At 46.5% G+C, this 19,663-nt stretch overlaps 3 protein-coding genes across 3 annotated transcripts in view; 2 read left to right on the forward strand and 1 right to left on the reverse strand.

The window, feature by feature from the left end:
* Nucleotides 1–19,663, reverse strand: part of LOC134984470 (oocyte zinc finger protein XlCOF6-like) — a 161,842-nt gene that overhangs the window by 77,833 nt on the left and 64,346 nt on the right. The gene's annotated exons all lie outside the window — the stretch shown is intronic.
* Nucleotides 7,480–8,894, forward strand: LOC134984465 (zinc finger protein OZF-like). The gene has a single exon (XM_063950037.1). The coding sequence runs from the start codon at nucleotides 7,480–7,482 to the stop codon at nucleotides 8,866–8,868; it is 1,389 nt and encodes a 462-aa protein (XP_063806107.1). The 3' UTR covers nucleotides 8,869–8,894.
* Nucleotides 9,322–9,834, forward strand: LOC134984475 (oocyte zinc finger protein XlCOF22-like). The gene has a single exon (XM_063950047.1). It carries the CDS (start codon nucleotides 9,392–9,394, stop codon nucleotides 9,764–9,766), a length of 375 nt encoding a protein of 124 aa, XP_063806117.1. The 5' UTR covers nucleotides 9,322–9,391; the 3' UTR covers nucleotides 9,767–9,834.

A 19,663-nucleotide genomic window follows, 5' to 3' on the forward strand; every position in this document is an offset into this window, starting at 1 on the left:
CTCATCAGACTCTGCTGTCTTCCTTGCACTCTCACTCAGATGTTCACTGCTGCCAGTAGCACATATATGAGAAGCAGAAGTATGGCGGCAGCTGTATAGTTTCTGATATGTAATTCTCTTTACACACACCATCCTTATTACTATTGAGAATATAGAGGTAAGACACTGATGTAAAAATATGATTTTAATTACCTACCGGTAAATCCTTTTCTCGTAGTCTGTAGAAGATGCTGGGATCCATTTAGTACCATGGAGATGTACCAAAGCTCCCAGTACAGGAGGGAGAGTGCTGAGGTTCCTGCAGAACTGATTGACCAAACTTGAGGTCCTCAGAGGCCAAAGTATAGAACTTGTAAAACTTAGCAAACGTGACCAAGTAGCTGCTCGGCAAAGCTGAATAGCCGAGAAACCCTGGGCAGCTGCCCTGGAAGAACCCACTTTACGGGTAGAGTGCGCCTGAACAGATTTTGGAATTGGCAATCCTGCCGTGGAATAAGCATGCTGGATAGTAAGCCTGATCCAGCGTGAAATTGTCTGCTTAGAAGCAGGACACCCAATCTTTTTGGGATCATAAAGTACAAATAGCGCGTCTGACTTCCTGTGACGAGTAGTTCTCTTCATATAGATTTTCAAAGCCCGCACGACATCCAAGGACTTTGAGGTAATTGAGATGTCAGTAGCCACTGGCACCACAATAGGTTGGTTGATATGAAAAGCCGGCACAACCTCAGGGAGAAATTTCTGACGCGTTCTGAGCTCAGCTCTATGCTCATGTGAAATCAAATAGGGGCTCTTGTGTGACAATGCCCCCAATTCTGACACGTCTGGCAGAAGCCAAGGCCAACAACGTGACCGCCTTCCGAGTAAGAAACGTTACATCCACCTCCTGTAAATGTTCGAACCAATCCGATTGCAGGAACTGCAGCATCACATTAAGATCCCAAGGTGCCATAGGAGGCACAAAGGGTGGTTGGATGTGCAGAACTCCTTTCAAGAAAGTCTGAACCTCAGGGATAGCAGCCAATTGTTTCTGGAAGAAAATAGACAAGGCCAAAATCTGTACCTTGATGGAGCCCAAGCGTAGGCCAACACCTGCTTGCAGAAAGAGGAGAAAATGTCCCAGTTGAAACTCCACCGTAGGAAACTTTTTGGATTCACACCAAGACACATACTTTTTCCAAATTCGATGGTAATGCTTAGACGTTACCCCCTTGGATCAGAGTAGGAATAACCTTACTCGGAATGCCCTTCCGAGCTAAGATCTGGCGTTCAACCTCCATGCCGTCAAACGTAGCCACGGTAAGTCTTGATAGGCAAACGGCCCCTGCAGTAAAAGGTCCTCGCGAAGATGAAGAGGCCTCAGATCCTCCAGCAGTAATGCCAGAAGATCCGCGTACCAAGCCCGCCTTGGCCAGTCCAGAGCAATGAGGATCGCTGGAACTCTTGATCTTTTTATTAGTTTGAGAATCCTTGGGATGAGTGGAAGTGGAGGGAACACATACACTGACTGGAACACCCATGGAGTCACCAGGGTGTCCACCGCCACTGCCTGTAGGTCTCGTGAGCTGGAACAGTACCTCCGAAGCTTCTTGTTGAGGCGAGAGGCCATCATGTCTATCTGAGGTATACCCCATCGGCGTGTTACCTCTGAATACTTCTGGGTGGAGGCCCCATTCTCCTGGATGGAGATTATGTCTGCTGAGGAAGTCTGCTTCCCAGTTGTCCACTCCCGGAATGAAGATCGCCGACAGTGCCAGTGTGTGTCAGGATTCTTGTTACCTCTGACATTGCAGCACTGCTCTTCGCTCCACCCTGCCTGTTTATGTAGGACACCGCTGCGATGTTGTCTGACTAAACCTGAATGGCTCGATCTTGCAGAAGATGAGCCGCTTGTAGAAGGCCATTGTATATGGCCCATAGTTACAGAATGTTTATTGGAAGGACCAATTCCTGGCTTGACCACTTTCCTTGGAAGTTTTCCCCTTGGGTGACTACTCCCCAACCTTTGAGGCTTGCATCCATGGTTAGAAGAATCCAATTCTGAATCCCGAACCTGCGGCCCTCGAGCAGGTGAGAAGTTTGCAGCCACCAGAGTAGTGAAATTCTGGCTTTCGGTGACAGGCATATCGGCTGGTGCATGTGAAGATGCGATCCCGACCACTTGTCCAGGAGATCTAGCTGGAAGAACCGTGCATGTAATCTTCTGTATTGTAGAGCCTCGTAGGAGGATACCATCTTCCCCAGAAGGTGAATGCATCAATGAACCGATACCCGGGGAGGTTTCAAGACATTCCGGACCATTGATTAGATCACCAATGCTTTCTCCACCGGTAGAAACACCCTCTGCATTTCTGTGTCGAGTATTATCCCCAGGAAGGGCAGTCTCCTTGTCAGTTCCAAATGTGACTTTGGAAGGTTCAGGATCCACCCATGATCCCAGAGTAGTTGAGTTGAGAGCGCAATACTCTGCAACAGCTTCTCCTTGGAAGATGCCTCTATCAGCCTATCATCCAGATATGGAATTATGTTCACTCCCTGTTTCCGTAGGAGGAGCATCATCTCCGCCATGACCTTGGTGCACACCCTCGGTGCTGTGGAGAGGCCAAATGGCAACGTCTGGAACTGATAGTGACAGTCCTGTAGTGCAAACCGTAGAAAGGCCTGGAGAGGTGGGATCAGATCGGAATGTGATGGTACGCATCCTTGATATCCAGGGATACTAGGAATTCCCCCTCCTCCAGACCTGAGATCACCGCTCTCAGAGACTCCATCTTGATTTGGAAAACCCTCAAGTAGGGGTTCAATAATTTCAGGTTCAATATAGGCCTTACCGAACCGTCCAGTTTTGGTACCACAAACAGGTTTGAGTAATAACCCTTGGTTTTTGGGTGAGGTGGAACTGGAACAATTACATTTGTTCGTACCAATTTTTTAATGGCTTCCTGTAGGATAGCACTTTCTGTCAGTGAAGCTGGTAAGCCTGATTTGAAGAATCTGTGAGGTGGGAGTTCCTGAAACTCCAGTCTGTACCCCTGGGTAACAATATCCGTCACCCAGGGGTCTAGGCATGATGACGCCCAGATGTGACTGAAATCTTAGTCTCGCACCCACCTGCCTGATCTCCAAGCTGAGAGGTACACCCTCATGCTGAATATTTGGAGGAAGCAGAACCTGGTTTCTGTTCCTGGGAACCTGTTGGTGCAGGTCTTTTGGATCTTCCCTGACCTCCTCTAAAGAAGGTGGGAGGGGGTTTGGATTTTTAAAATTTTGCGGTCCAAAAGGAATGCAGTATAGGATAAGATTTCTTAGCTGGGGCTGCTGCGGAGGGAAGAAATGTCGACTTACCCGCTGTCGCCGTGGATTCCACGCATCCAATGCGTCCCTAAATAGTGCCTGACCTGTGAATGGCAGGAACTCCACACTTTTCTTGGTTTCTGCATCCGCAGTCCATTGGCGTGCCGAGACAGCCATGGAAGTAGCAGGCCAATGTCCTTTATGGCCTCCACCATGAAACCTGTAGAATCCTGTATGTTTTGTAAAAACAAGTCAATGTCACTCCTATCCATAGTATCTAAGTTCTCTAGTAAGGTGCCTGACCACTTTACTATGGCTTTAGAAATCCACGCACAAGCAATAGTGGGCCTTAAAGCCACGGCTGTAGCAGTGTAGAGTGATTTGAGCGTAGTCTCAATATTGCGGTCAGCCGGCTCATTTAAGGCGGTTGAAGCAGGGACAGGTAAAACCATCTTTTTAGACAGCCTAGATACAGAAGTGTCTACTATATGTGGGTTTTCCCACTTCTTCCTATCCTCTTCAGGGAAAGGGAAAGCAATGAGAATTCTTTTAGTGATCTGGAATTTTTTCTATGGGTTTTCCCAGGATTTTTAAAACAAGGAGTTTAACTCCTTAGAAGCAGGGAAGGTAAGCGAGGATTTCTTATTTACTGTAAAATAAGATTACTTGTTCCAGAACCTTCTCAGATATATGTAAAATATTCCTAATGGCATCAATCATTAGCTGCACCCCTTTAGCAAGGGATCCATCCCCCCCCCCCCCACCCACCCGCATATCCCCATCACGTCCCCTGTATCAGAGTCGGTATCAGTGTCAGCTTGCATTATCTGGGCAAGTGTACGTTTTTTTGGGTATGTAGGTGAGGTTTTAGATGAAGTAGTGGGAGCTGAATACTTCAAACCCACTACAGATTGTCTCAAAACCTGCGTCTCTTTCTCAGTATGTGACATCCTTGTTGAAATCTGGGATATCATTCCCCTTAAAGAATCCACCCATGGGGGTTTGTATTCAGAAGGCTGAGACAGCACATTGCAGTCCTGAGTACATGGAATAGTCTCCTCAGGAGAAGATACACACTCTGCAGCACAGGACACAGAGTCCTTAGACATGGTAATGTGGATATACACACACACACACACACACACACACAGGAAAATGTCAGACACAGTTTCCCCCAGAGTACCTTCAGAGAGTCACAGAGTATAAGGAGCCAGCCACACAGCGCCCCTGTAGGCAGTTATTATGATAAAAGCCCGGCGCTGACTAACTAACCTTATTAGGGAGGGCAGCGCTCCCTGTCAGTGTCCTAGTTCCTATGATCTGCAGGGAGAAAATGGCGCGGGTTAGTACTGGATCCGCTCTGAGAGGAAGCCCCGCCCCTTGTAATGGCGCCCAGCTTCCCGCTCTAATTGTTTATACTGGCCTGAGGATTTTAGTGATAACAGGGTGATTAGCCCCTGTTAGCTGTGTGACCAGTGTAGGGTTTATCCGCGCTGGCTCAGGACGCCCCTCAAAGCGCCTACACTGTGTGTTGCTGAGCCTTCCTGGAGCGCAGCCTGTCAGAGCTACGCTCCCACCCTTGTGCTGCCATACCCTGCCGCTAACCGAGACGCCGGCGCTGTACTCACCACTTTTCCTTCTTCTGGCTTTGTTAGGGGGTGGCAGCTGTGCTGCGTGAGTGAGCAGTCACCTCGTGGGCTTGCGATCAGCACCCTCAGGAGCTCAGTATCCTGTCAGCGGAGTAGAGAACCATTAACTCTTCAGGAAGTTGGTTCCTATTCCCGACCCCCCTAAGTCCCACGAAGCAGGGAGGTTGTTGCCAGCAGCCTTCCTGTAACCTAACTAACTCTAGAAAATAAACACCTAAGAAAACTCCTAGGAGTTCCCCTAGCTGTGACCGGCTCCTCCGGGCACATTTTCTAAACTGAGTCTGGTAGGAGGGACATAGAGGGAGAAGCCAGCCCACACTATTATACTCTTAAAGTGCTATTGGCTCCCAAAGGACCCGTCTATACCCCATGGTACTAAATGGACCTCAGCATCTTCTAGGACGTAAGAGAAAGTAGATTATAACTTAGCAGCTTCAGGTCGGCACACCCTAACACTTTATTAACACTTATGATTTTCCCTATCACTTTGTATATATTTTTGTATTTTAAACACACTTCACTTACATAGTACTTATGTGCTTCTTATTAACCCTTATTAATTTTCACCTGTGTGCTGACCTGGGGTAGCGGACCTGTGCCAACGTGATGGGGTCCTTCACCCCGGACCCATACCTAGTATTAGGGACCCCCAGTGACGGAGACGGCTTGCCGATCGACCTGGGGGCTTAACCCTATATCTGCAGATATACGCAACTAAGATCTCCGTATTATCTGATTATTATGTAGTGTTATTTCTCACTCAGTGTGCATTAGGGAACACAAATTGTGTTTTCTTACACAGAATTACCCCCCCCCCCTTTAGCACCTGAGTGACATCACAATCTGATTGAGCAGCTTGCCAATATATGTGCATTGTAGTTAGAGAGGCATAGATGGGTCAGCATTAGGAGGGATTGCTGACTTGTGCCATTGGAGAATTTAGGGGTGTCTCTAGGTAAGCTGGCTCTCAGATGCTGTAGGAGCCATTATCATGTGGCCTTACACTGGACATTCAGACCCAGACATAGGTGTAATTTATTATGGAGTGGGTGTGGGGTGCGGTGGCACCTATGTCGGTATGGCTGGGCGGCTTCAGGTCGGCACACCCTAATACTTTTTTAACACATGATTTTCCCTATCACTTTGTATACATTTTTGTATTTTAATCACACTTGACTTACATAGCACTTATGTGCTTCTTCTTAACCCTTATTAATTTTCACCTGTGTGCTTACCTGGGGTAGCCGACCTGTGCCGACGTGATGGGGTCCTGCACCCCGGACCCATACCTAGTATTAGGGACCCCCAGTGACGGAGACACCTTGCCGATCGACCTGGGGGCTTAACCCTATATCTGCAGATATACGCAACTAAGATCTCCGTATTATCTGATTATTATGTAGTATTATTTTTCACTCAGTGTGCATTAGGGAACACAATTTTTTTTTATTACACCGAATTACCCCTCCCTTTTAGCACCTGAGTGACATCACAATCTGATTGAGCAGCTTACCAATATATGTGTATTGTATTTAGAGAGGCATGGATGGGTCAGCATTAGGAGGGATTGCTGACTCCAGAGTGCCATTGGAGATGTTAGGGGTGTCTCTAGGTAAGCTGGCTCTCAGATGCTGTAGGAGCCATTATCATGTGGCCTTACACTGGGCATTCAGACCCAGACATAGGTGTAATTAATTATGGAGTGGGTGTGGGGTGCGGTGGCCCCTATGTCGGTATGGCTGGGCGGCTTCAGGTCGGCACACCCTAACACTTTATTAACACTTATGATTTTCTCTATCACTTTGTATATATTTTTGTTTTTTAATCACACTTAAATCTTACACAGAATTACCCCTCCCTTTTAGCGCCTGAGTGACATCACAATCTGATTGAGCAGCTTGCCACTATATGTGCATTGTGACTTAGCAGATGATGATACAGGGTATCATATGGTGTATAGCATGTAAGGTACCTTGTTCCACACCTACTCTGCTGTAGCAATATACTTTATATAGGGGTAATACATGTACAGGTTTAATAGTGTATGAGCACACACATAAAGGAATGCTACCTTACCAATACTTCCAGGAGTAACGTTAGGAGACGTTTCTCTGATCCATCAGCTCATATGACTGATGTTATTGTTCATCTAGAATCTCCAATTCATACAATATATTCCCCATCCATTGTTTTACATGGGTGCTGACATAGGACTTGGCGAGTGACTACATCTCCATTTATACTTCATGGTTAGTTACCAGTACAAGAGAGAGAGAGATCTAAGTCTTATTATAATATTACATTTGTTATTGTGAGTGTTCTCAGGAGGGTGGACAAAATGATCGTCTGAGACACAATATTATAAAGCCTTCATTAAAAGTTATGTTTTAATATACACACACATTTTTAAGTGTCCCAGAGAGTCATCTCCTATTGTTTACAAGATTAATATTGTTACAGAAAAGTTACATTTCCATTATGTATTTTATTTCCAGCAGATGGACACACAAGCAGGAATATCTCAGAAGTACATCTAATGTTATCCCCGGATTGCGAAATAAGAGATAATGACAGTAAACCAGATTTTCCAGGAGCTAACCCCATTACCCCAATTATACATCCAGCTCTATCAGCTGGTCCCCCTGATCCTAGGAAATGTTCTCCTGATCACTCTGATATTGGTGCATCTGTTACAGCTCTGAGAGTAGATACAGAGTTTTCATGTGCTATAGATACCAAATGTTTTACACAGAACACAAAGCCTATTAACCCACAGGCAGGTGAGAGGCCATTTCTATGTTCTGAGTGTGGGAAATGTTTTGCATACAAATCATATCTTGTTAGACATCAGAGAAGTCACACAGCTGAGAGGCCATTTCCATGTTCTGAGTGTGGGAAATGTTTTGCATACAAATCACATCTTGTTAAACATCAGCAAAGTCACACAGGTGAGAAGCCATTTCCATGTTCTGAGTGTGGGAAATGTTTTGCACACAAATCAGATCTTGTTATACATCAAAGAAGTCACACAGGTGAGAGGCCATTTTCTTGCTCTGAGTGTGGAAAATGTTTTATCCAGAAATTACATCTTGTTATACATCAAAGAAGTCACACAGGTGAGAAGCCATTTCCATGTTCTGAGTGTGGGAAATGTTTTGCCCACAAAACAGATCTCGTTAGACATAACAGACATCACACAGGTGAGAAGCCATTTTCTTGCTCGGAGTGTGGGAAATGTTTCGCACTCAAAGCAGATCTAGTTTTACATCAGAGACGTCACACAGGGGAGAAGCCATTTCCATGTTCTAAGTGTGGGAAATGTTTCGCACACAGATCAGATCTTATTAAACATCAGAGACGTCACACAGGCGAGAAGCCATTTCCATGTTCTGAGTGTGGGAAATGTTTCGCACACAGATCAGATCTTATTAAACATCAGAGATGTCACACAGGTGAGAAGCCATTTCCATGTTCTGAGTGTGGGAAATGTTTTGCACGCAAATCATATCTTGTTATACATCAGAGACGTCACACAGGTGAGAAGCCATTTCCATGTCCTGAGTGTGGGAAATGTTTTGTACACAAATCAGATCTTGTTATGCATCAGAGAAGTCACACAGGTGAGAAGCCATTTCCATGTTCTGAGTGTGGGAAATGTTTTGCACACAAATCATATCTTGTTATACATCAGAGACGTCACACAGGTGAGAAGCCATTTCCATGTCCTGAGTGTGGGAAATGTTTTGTACATAAATCAGATCTTGTTATACATCAACGAAGTCACACAGGTGAGAAGCCATTTCCATGTACTGAGTGTGGGAAATGTTTTGCACACAAATCAGATCTTGTTAAACATCAGAGACGTCACACAGGTGAGAAGCCATTTTCTTACTCTGAGTGTGGGAAATGTTGTTTAACCACTTAACTGACCATTTATTTAGCAAAAAAACGCTCCGAAATTGTTATTTTTTTTTTAATGAGTGAATTAGGTGAAGAACATGAATTTAACCCTATCCCAAATGATTTTAGGTAAAAAAAAAAAGAGGGAATTTTTTTTTTAGCATTTTCTTTGTAAAATGTTTTTCCCCCCAAACATCAATCGGGAACATTGCGTCCATCGCGGCTTTCATTTTGAAAGCCGAGACAGCCTCGAGGTACGCAGGGGGAGGGTCTGGGGGCAGCTAGCGAGGGTTTATTTACACTCCCCAGCGGCTGCCATTGTCTGCAGCCGCTGGAGGGGACAGATCCTTACCGTGCTGACCGATCAGCAGTGATCGGCAGCACGGCAGACACAGGGGGAGAGTGCAGGGAGGCAGAGGGACCTTCCGGTCCCTCTGACAGCAGCAGAGGGAAGTTTCTATTCCCTGCCGCTGCTAACACTATCTGACTGGTCGCATCCCGTGCCACCAGTTCAGATAGAGCACTTGCAGGCATGGTCGCATGCGACCATGCCAGGCAAGTGGTTAAGTAAATCACATCTTGTTAGACATCAGAGAAGTCACACAGGTGAGAAGCCATTTCCATGTTCTGAGTGTGGGAAATGTTTTGCACACAAATCAGATCTCGCTAGACATAACAGAAGTCACACAGCTGAGAGGCCATTTTCTTGCTATGAGTGTGCGAAATGTTTTACACGGAAATCACAACTTGTTGTACGTCAGAGAAGTCACACAGGTGAGAAGCTATTTCCATGTTTTGAGTGTGGGAAATGTTTTGCACACAGATCAGATCTTGTTAAACATCAGGGACGTCACACAGGTCAGAGGCCATTTCCATACATAAATCAGCACAATAGAAATCACTCAGGTGAGAAACCATTTTAAGCTTCTGCAGTATACTTATCATTGCCATGCGTTGTTCTTCTAGAGGATGCTGGGGACTCCGTAAGGACCATGGGGTATAGACGGGCTCCGCAGGAGACATGGGCACTCTAAAGACTTTAGATGGGTGTGCACTGGCTCCTCCCTCTATGTCCCTACTCCAGACCTCAGTTAGATCCTGTGCCCAGAGGAGACTGGATGCACTGCAGGGGAGCTCAACTGAGTTTCTCTGAAAATACTTTTTGTTAGGTTTTTTTATTTTCAGGGAGCACTGCTGGCAACAGGCTCCCTGCATTGTGGGACTGAGGGGAGAGAAGCAGACCTACTTAACTGATAGGCTCTGCTTCTTAGGCTACTGGACACCATTAGCTCTAGAGGGTCGGAACACAGGTGTCGTCATCGCTGTTCGTCCCGATGTCGCGCCGCCGTCCTCCTCAGCCGGAAGATAGAAGGCGGGTGAGTATAAGAAGAAAGAAGACTTCACAGGCGGCAGAAGGCTTCAGATCTTCACTGAGGTACCGCGCAGCAGTAACGCTGCGCACCATTGCTCCCAAGCATACACAGAAGGCACTTAAGGGTGCAAGGCACGGGGGGGGGGCGCGCCCTGGGCAGCAATATTAACCTAAAGGGACACTGGCTAATATATTAGATACTGCGGAGGCAGTATATTGAAAAACCCCCACCAGTATAAAGAATCTGAGCGGGACCGAAGCCTGCCATTGAGGGGGCGGAGCTTGATCCTCCAGCACTAACCAGCACCATTTTTCTCCACAGCAAGCTGCAGAGAAGCTTCTCCCCTGCTGTACAGAGGGCAAAAAATAGGGGGGCACATGTAATTGGCGCAGTGATTGTATTATTTATTCTATAAAATAGCACTGTACAGTCTTGGATTTGATTCCAGTGTCCAGTGGTGCTGGGTGTGTGCTGGCATACTCTGTCTCTCCAAAGGGCCTTATTGGGGGCTGTCCCCATAATTGTATATCCCAGTGTGTGTGGGGGTGTCAGTACGTGTGTGTCGACATGTCTGAAGTAGAAGGCTCGTCTAAGGAGGAGGTAGAGCAGATGATTGTGGTATCTCCGTCGGCGCCGCCGACACCTGATTGGTTGGATATGTGGAATGTTTTAAATGCATATGTGTCTTTATTACATAAAAGATTGGACAAAGCTGTCCAGAGAAAAAGCAGGGAGTCAATCCATGGCTTTGACTGTGTCACAAGGCCCTTCGGGCTCTCATAAATGTCCCCTGTCCCAGGTAGCAGACACTGATACCGACACGGATTCTGACTCCAGTGTCGACTACGATGATGCGAGGTTACACCCAAGGGTGCCCAAAAGTATTCATTATATGATTATTGCTATAAAAGATGTTTTGCATATCACAGAGGACCCCTCTGTCCCTGACACAAGGGTATGCATGTTTAAGGAGAAGAAACCTGAGGTAACCTTTCCCCATCTCATGAGCTGAACGCTTTCTTTGAAAAAGCTTGGGAAACTCCAGACAAAATACTGCAGATTCCCAAGAGAATTCTTATGGCATATCCTTTCCCCGCACAGGACAGGTTACGTTGGGAATCCTCACCCAGGGTAGACAAGACTTTGACGCGCTTGTCCAAAAAGGGGGCGCTACCGTCTCCAGACACGGCAGCCCTCAAGGATCCTGCTGATCGAAGACAGGAGACTACCTTAAAATAAATGTATACACATATGGGTGCTGTGCTCAGACTGGCAGTAGTGTCGGCAAGGGTGTGTAGCGCAATAGCAGCATGGGCATATAACTTGCAATGGGAGAGAGAGAAAGCTCTCTCTCCCATTGCCAGTACTTGTACTCTCTAGCTCTGGGCGCACCACCAATAAGGACTATTATCGAAAGATTGTATCTCCCTTTCTTATAGTTTAATTGTCCGCCTTTGTTTTTTTTCAATATTAGCAACAACCTATTACATACCAGTGCCCAGTCGCTCTTTTTTCTCTATATGGGCAGATAACTTGTCATCTGACATTGACACCCTAGATAAGGGTAGCATTTTATTGACCTTGGGTCATATTAAAGATGCAGCGTTATATACGAGAGACGTTGGGCTGTTGGGTTCAAAAGCCAATGCCATGGCAATTTCTGCTAGGCAAGTCCTGTGGACCCGCCAATAGACGGGTGATGCCGATTCAAAGAGACATGGAAACTTTGCCTTACAAGGGTGAGGTTTTATTTGGGGAGGGCCCTCGCGGACCTGGTTTCCACAGCTACCGCGGGTAAATCTTTTTTGCCTTATGTTCCCCCACAGCAAAAGAAAACACCTCAATATCAGATGCAGTCCTTTCGGTCGCATAAGTCCACAAGGGGTCGGGGCTCTTCCTCGCCAGAGGTAAGGGTAGAGGGAAAAGAATGCCTGCTACGGCTAGTTCCCAGGAACAGAAGTCCTCTCCGGCTTCTACAAAATCCACCGCATGACGCTGGGGCTCCACTGTGGGAGTCCGCGCCGGTGGGGGCATGTCTTTGACTCTTCAGCAAGGTCTGGGTTGTCAGATTTGGATCCTTGGGCGATAGAAATTGTATCCCAAGGCTACAAACTGGAATTCGAAGAATTGCCTCCTCGCCGATTTTTCAAGTCGGCTTTGCTAGCTTCTCCCCCAGAGAGGGAAATAGTTTCAGCTGTAATACAAAATCTGTATCAACAGCAAGTGATTATAAAGGTTCCCCTAATGCAACAGGGGAAAGGGTACTATTCAACCCTATTTGTGGTCCTGAAACCGGATGGCTCGGTCAGACCCATTCTGAATCTAAAATCCCTAAACCTGTATCTAAAAAAGTTCAAGTTCAAGATGGAATCGCTCCGGGCAGTGATCTCCAGCCTGGAAGGGGGGGATTTTATGGTGTCGCTAGACATAAAGGATGCATACCTTCATGTCCCCATTTATTCTCCTCAGGTGTACCTGAGATTCGCTGTACAGGACTGTCATTACCAGTTTCAGACGTTGCCGTTTGGGCTATCCACGGCCCTGAGGATTTTCACCAAGGTAATGGCGGAAATGATGTTGCTCCTACGCAGGCAAGTAGTCACAATTATCCCATACTTGGACGATCTCCTGATAAAAGCGAGATCAAGAGATCAGTTGCTGAAAAGCGTGTCACTCTCCCTGAGAGTGCTGCAGCAACACGGCTGGATCCTAAATCTGCCAAGTCGCAGTTGATTCCAACGACTCGGCTATAATTTTTAGGCATGATTATGGACACGGAAAAGAAGAGGGTTTTTCTCCCAATTGAAAAAGCCCAGGAATTTCAGAACAAGGTCAGAGACCTGCTAAAGCCAAAAAGAGTCAGTTCATCAATGCACTCGAGTGCTGGGAAAGATGGTGGCGGCCTACGAGGCCATCCCCTTCGGCAGGTTCCATGCGAGGAATTTTCAGTGGGACCTTCTGTACAAGTGGTCAGGGTCCCATCTACAAATACATCAGAGAATAAGCCTGTCCCCCAGGGCCAGGGTGTCTCTCCTGTGGTGGCTGCAGAGTGCTCACCTTCTAGAGGGTCGCAGGTTCGGCATTCAAGACTGGGTTCTGGTAACCACGGACGCGAGCCTCCGAGGATGGGGAGCAGTCACACAAGGAAGAAATTTTCAGGGACTGTGGTCAAGCCAGGAGGCTTGTCTACACATCAACGTGCTGGAATTAAGGGCCATATACAATGGCCTACGACAAGCGGAGACTCTTCTTCGCGACCTACCTGTTCTGATTCAATCAGACAACGTCACAGCAGTGGCTTATGTAAACTGCCATGGCGGGACAAGGAGCAGAGTGGCAATGGCGGAAGCCACCAGGATTATTCGCTGGGCGGAAAATCACGTAAGCGCGCTGTCAGCTGTCTTCATTCCAGGAGTGGACAACTGGGAAGCAGACTTCCTCAGCAGACACGATCTCCACCCAGGCGAGTGGAGTCTTCATCAAGAAGTTTTTGCAGAGATAACAAGTCGTTGAGGGCTTCCTCAAATAGACATGATGGCATCACGCCTCAACAAGAAACTTCGGAGGTATTGTTCCAGGTCAAGGGACCCTCAGGCTGTAGTGGTAGACGCCCTGGTGACACCTTGGGTGTTTCCGTCGGTCTATGTCTTCCCTCCTCTTCCACTCATCTCAAAAATACTGAGAATCATAAGACAAAAAAGTGTCCAGACAATACTCATTGTTCCGGATTGGCCCCGAAGGGCATGGTATTCAGATCTTCAGGAAATGCTCACAGAAGATCCGTGGCCTCTTCCTCCCAGGGAGGACCTGTTGCAGCAGGAGCCCTGCATGTTCCAAGACTTACCGCGGTTACGTTTGACGGCATGGTGGTTGAATGCCAGATCCTAGCTAGGAAAGGTATTCCGGGGGAAGTCATCCCTACTCTGATAAAAGCTAGGAAGGAGGTGACGGCGAAACATTATCACCGTATCTGGAGGAAATATGTATATTGGTGTGAAGCCAAGAATGCTCCTACGGAAGATTTCCACCTGGGCCGTTTTCTCCACTTTCTGCAGACAGGAGTGGCTATGGGACTAAAGTTAGGCTCCATTAAGGTGCAGATTTCGGCCCTGTCAATATTCTTTCAGAAGGAATTGGCTTCTCTCCCAGAAGTCCAGACTTTTGTAAAGGGAGTGCTGTACATCCAGCCTCCTTTTGTGCCCCCAGTGGCGACATGGGACCTTAACATGGTGTTACAGTTCCTTAAGTCACACTGGTTTGAACATCTTCATAAAGTTGAGTTAAAATTTCTCACTTGGAAAGTGATCATGTTGTTAGGCGGGTGTCCAAATTGGCGGCTTTGTCTCACAAATGCCCCTATCTGATTTTCCATGTGGATAGAGCAGAGTTGAGGACTCGTCCTCAATTTCTGCCTAAGGTGGTTTCATCGTTTCATATGAACCAACCTATTGTGGTGCCTGTGGCTACGGGAGACTGGGAGGATTCCAAGCCTCTTGATGTAGCTAGGACGGCTCGGGTTAGGAAAACAGAGGCACTGTTTGTCCTGTATGCAGCCAACAAAGTTGGTGCTCCTGCTTCTAAGCAGACTATTGCCAGTTGGATCTGTAACACGATTCAGCAGGCTCATTCTACGGCTGGATTGCCATTACCAAATTCGGTAAAGGCCCATTCCACTAGGAAGGTGGGCTCTTCTTGGGCAGCTGCCCAAGGTGTCTCGGCGTTACAGCTTTGCCGAGCAGCTACTTGGTCGGGTTTAAACACTTTTGCTAAATTCTATAAGTTTGATACCTTGGCTGATGAGGACCTCATGTTTGCTCAATCAGTGCTGAAGAGTCATCCGCACTCTCCCACCCGGTCTGGATCTTTGGTGTAATCCCCATGGTCCTTACGGAGTCCCCAGCATCCTCTAGGATGTAAGAGAAAATAAGATTTTTTTTTTTTTATAAATTCTTTATTTTTCTTTTTGTAATATAAAACAATTTTTCCAGATATGTCAACACATATATCAAAAATAAATCGTATGCAGCGGTCTCATAGCTTATCAGCTGTTAATATACAAAATCTCAGTAAATGGTTTGCATAAAGAGAGATTAACAAATTCACATGTGTTATCTTAAACCGTGCTACATTCATAACAAATTGCATACTCTGGAATAGAGAGCAACCTCAGTACAATAATGCATAGTAACATAGTATATGGACAAGGTATGAGGTCGTAAGAACCATCAAAGACAGACAAGAAGAGGGGGGGAGACAAGGGAAAGAAGGGGGGAAGGGAAAGAAAAAGCCCCATGGGCTTCCATTTTCAGTGTGCATTTCAAGGTCCATAGTCAGCATAGGTCTTAGTGGTCTTAAAATCAATCCAAAGGAACCAGGTTGCCACATAATCTGAATATTTGTCTAAGGCGGCAGAGTAAACATCTTCCATGTACATATAGAAGTCAATGCGCTGGAACCACTCCCATATTGTCGGTGGGTTAGTGGATTTCCAATGCACCGGGAGTATAGCTCTTGCCGCATTATTTAAATGCTTGAGAAGGGATTTCTTGTAGCGAGAAGGGGGTATATCTGAGTGTGATAGCAGCCAGAAGTCCGGGCCCAACGGGACCTGGTCTCCCAGTATCTTTGTTGCTAGGTCCGTGATTGTGTTCCAAAACGGTATAATTAACGAACAGTCCCACCATATGTGGATCAGTGTGCCAGTTTCCTTATTGCATCTCCAGCATAGGGGAGAGACCGAGGGGTAGATTTTATGTAGGAGAGACGGGCATCTATACCATCTAGTCAATAATTTGTACTGTGTTTCCACAACGTCTAAACTAGTGGAGCACTGTGCCATGACCCTACAATGTGCGTCCCAGTGGATCTTGATTCCCCGATGCCTCAGATCTCTATCCCAAGCGTCACAGAAAGAGGGAACCGTAGGAAAGGACCTCTGTTGAAGAATCTTATAGATGCCCGACACCACATGTGAAGGGGCTATCTCCTGACTGCACATGGATTCAAAGGGAGTGAGAGCCTCATAAAGGTCTGTCGCTTTTCGCTGTGATGTAATAAAATGTCTCGCCTGAAGGTAAAACCAATAGTCTTTGGCGGGTATAGCGCCCATTTTCTGTATTTCAGCGAACGGTTTGAGCTTGCCATGTGCAGTCAGGTGGATCACCCTGGTCACACCCGCCTCCCCCCATCTGAAAGCAATTTCCTTGGACCTGCCCGGGGGGAATAATGGGTTGTCAAATATAGGCATAGCGGGTGTTTGTTTAGACATGAGTCCCATTTTGTAACGAAGTATCCGCCATAGAGCCAGTGTGGGCCCTACAGTAGGATGTGGTGAGCGACTAAGCTTAGGGGACCAAGGTGTTGCCTGTAGGTTTAGATTAGTGGAACATATTTCCAGGTCGACCCACTGTTTCCTCTGGGAAGCAGGGCGAGACCAATCCACAATTCTATGTAGTAGCGCGGCATGGTAATATGTGGAAATCATAGGTAATTGTTGTCCGCCTTGTGTTTTCAGTCTAGATAGATGACTGTGCTTGAACCTAGGCTTCCGTCCGCCCCAAATGAAATGGCTTATTGCCTTGTGTGCTTCGGCTAAAAATTGTGGGGGAAGTTTCAGAGGGATGGTTTGGAAGAGGTAAAGCAACCTGGGAAGAATGTTCATCTTTACTATATTTATACGTCCTAGCCATGAGAACCTCTGCGTGAGCCAGTGCTTCATCTCCTGTCGCAGTTTGCGCAACAGGGGAGTGTGATTAATATTAATTATAGTAGTGAGTGTCGATGGGATTTGAATTCCTAAATATGTAATGTGAGATTTTTGCCATGTGAATTGGAATGATTGCGATAAGGAGGATACCGCAGCGGGTGAGAGCGTGATATTCATTGCCATGGATTTTGAGTAGTTAATTTTAAAATTTGACATGTCTCCGAATCGTTTAAATTCCTTCATAAGGTTGGGTAGGGAGATCAAAGGATTTGTTATGATTGCCAGTAGATCATCTGCAAAGAGGGCCAAACGATGCTCGTTCTTGCCTACTCGCAGGCCCGTGATATTAGGGTTGAGTCTAATTGCCCGGGCCAGAGCTTCCATGCATAGGACAAAGATTAAAGGTGATAGCGGGCATCCTTGGCGTGTGCCATTGGATATCGATATGGGTTCAGAAAGAACACCATTTACCCTAATCCGGGCCGATGGGGTTTTGTACAATGAAAGGATTCTCTGCAGGAAGACATCTCCCAGGCCTAAGCGTCGGAGCACTGCCTCCATAAAATCCCAATCCACCCGATCAAAGGCCTTTTCTGCGTCTGTGGAAAGGAGCATAGTGGGAGTTTCAGTCGTCTGCGCATGTGATATCAAATCAATGACTCTAATAGTATTGTCCCTAGCCTCTCTGCCCATAACAAAGCCGACTTGGTCAGGGTGTAGTATATCTGGCAGTAATGGTTTAAGGCGATTGGCCATAAGTTTTGCGAATAATTTAATATCTACGTTTAATAATGATATCGGTCTATAGTTGGAAGGTAGTGTCGGGTCTTTAGATTCTTTTGGGATAACAGTAATATGGGCGTTTAAGGCTTGACCTGATAGGGGGGTCTTTGATGAGATGGCATTGCAGGCCTGAAGGAGAAGGGGGCTAAGTTTCTCCTGGAATGCCTTGTAGTACGTGACTGGAAAGCCATCCGGTCCCGGGCTTTTACCGTTAGGAGATGACTTTAGGGCTGCAAGCAGCTCTTCTCCAGTAAAAGGGTCATCCAGGGTCTGGGCTACGTCTGTCGGGAGAGTCGGAAAAGTGATTTCGTCTAAGAAAGTTTGTATGTTGCGTATGTGATCTTTACGTGCAGTAGATGTCCGTGTGGAGGTCAAGTTGTATAAGGCTGAGTAATAATTGTGAAAGATCTCCGCTATCTCTGTGTCAGATGCCCGGGATGTCCCGTCGGCGTCTGTGAGCTTAGATATGTATGTTAAAGACCTCTGAGCTCTAAGAGCCCGTGCCAGGAGTTTACCGGGTTTGTTGCCCCATCTATGATATTTGTGTCTACATTTGCGGAATGCTCTGCGCGTACCATCACTAAGCAGAGTTTTAAGAGCTTGTCTCGCTGTTTGGAGTTCAGCATAGATATCTGACGCCAACGTAGACTTGTGGGTCAGTTCCAGAATTTTTATTTTTTCAAGTAAGGCATTTCTGCATTCAACCTTCTGTTTTTTCAGATGTGAGCCTAATTGTATGCAATGGCCTCTGACCACACATTTATGGGCCTCCCATAGTACAACCGGGGATACATCGCCAGTTGCATTCATATCGATGTAGTCATCTATTGCTTTCTCAATTTGAGCTCTACAAACAGGGTCTCGGAGGAGTTGTTCATTAAATCGCCAGCGCCAGTGTTTGGGAGGGGGGTGTCGGAGAGAGAGTGTGAGCGTAGTTGGGGCATGGTCCGAAATTGTAATTTGGCCGATGGTCGCATCCATCACCAGGTCTAGATGTGCATGGCTCACGCAGAGATAGTCTATTCGGGAGTACGTATTATGTGGGGGTGAATAAAACGTATAATCCTTATCTGAAGGATGTAGAAGACGCCAGGTATCAACTAGCTGGAAGTCATGCAGAACAGCTCTGAATCGCCTGGATTCCTTAAGCGTGTTCCTTGGGGACCCAGAGGAGGAATCCATACGCGAATCTAGGATCCAATTGAGGTCTCCTCCCACTACCAAAGTGCCCATCAAATTTTGCTCGATCAGTTCTAGTGACTCTTTGAGGAACCGAGTTTGACCTCGGTTAGGAAGGTAGAGGTTCACAAAGGTAAATGTCTGATGTGCTATAGTAGCTCTAACCAGGATCCCCCTCCCATCCCCTATCGACATTTCGGTGACATCTAGTAGTCTAAGATGTTTGGCAAAAAGGATAGCAACACCCCTAGCCCTCGCCCCAGTATAGTCATTAAAATAGCCATTGGGAAAGTACCGGGAGCGAAGACCAGGGGAGGCCCCTCGTTTAAAATGCGTCTCTTGTAAGAAAATAACCTCCGCACCGTCAGTATGCAAGGTATGCAGTAAGCCTGACCTTTTTTCTGGGATATTTAAGCCTTTAACATTGTGGGAAACAATTTTTAAACTAGCCATGTAGAAAAAGCATAGGGATCAATTGACTTAACGATATGTCGGGGCTCTGGTTCTGGCCCAGTGCTGGGTCGTATGTGGCCTGAAATTGGCTGTGGCATAGGAAAAGGGGGGGTAGTAGGGTCAACACATGAGGAAAGAAAGGGAGACATAGGTACATAAACATAGAAAAAGAAAAGGAGAAACCAGAAAAGAAACATAAACTTACATAACCACAGGTAGTGGTAGTCTCTGCATTGATAGCCATGGGTATATACTAAGCATCCCATGGTCTAAGAAATGTACAGCAGAGAAGGGGGTCCAAGGGGTAACAGCGGGTTCAACAATAT

Source organism: Pseudophryne corroboree, assembly GCF_028390025.1.
Source record: "Pseudophryne corroboree isolate aPseCor3 chromosome 3 unlocalized genomic scaffold, aPseCor3.hap2 SUPER_3_unloc_57, whole genome shotgun sequence".
In the NCBI taxonomy this organism is placed as follows: domain Eukaryota; kingdom Metazoa; phylum Chordata; class Amphibia; order Anura; family Myobatrachidae; genus Pseudophryne; species Pseudophryne corroboree.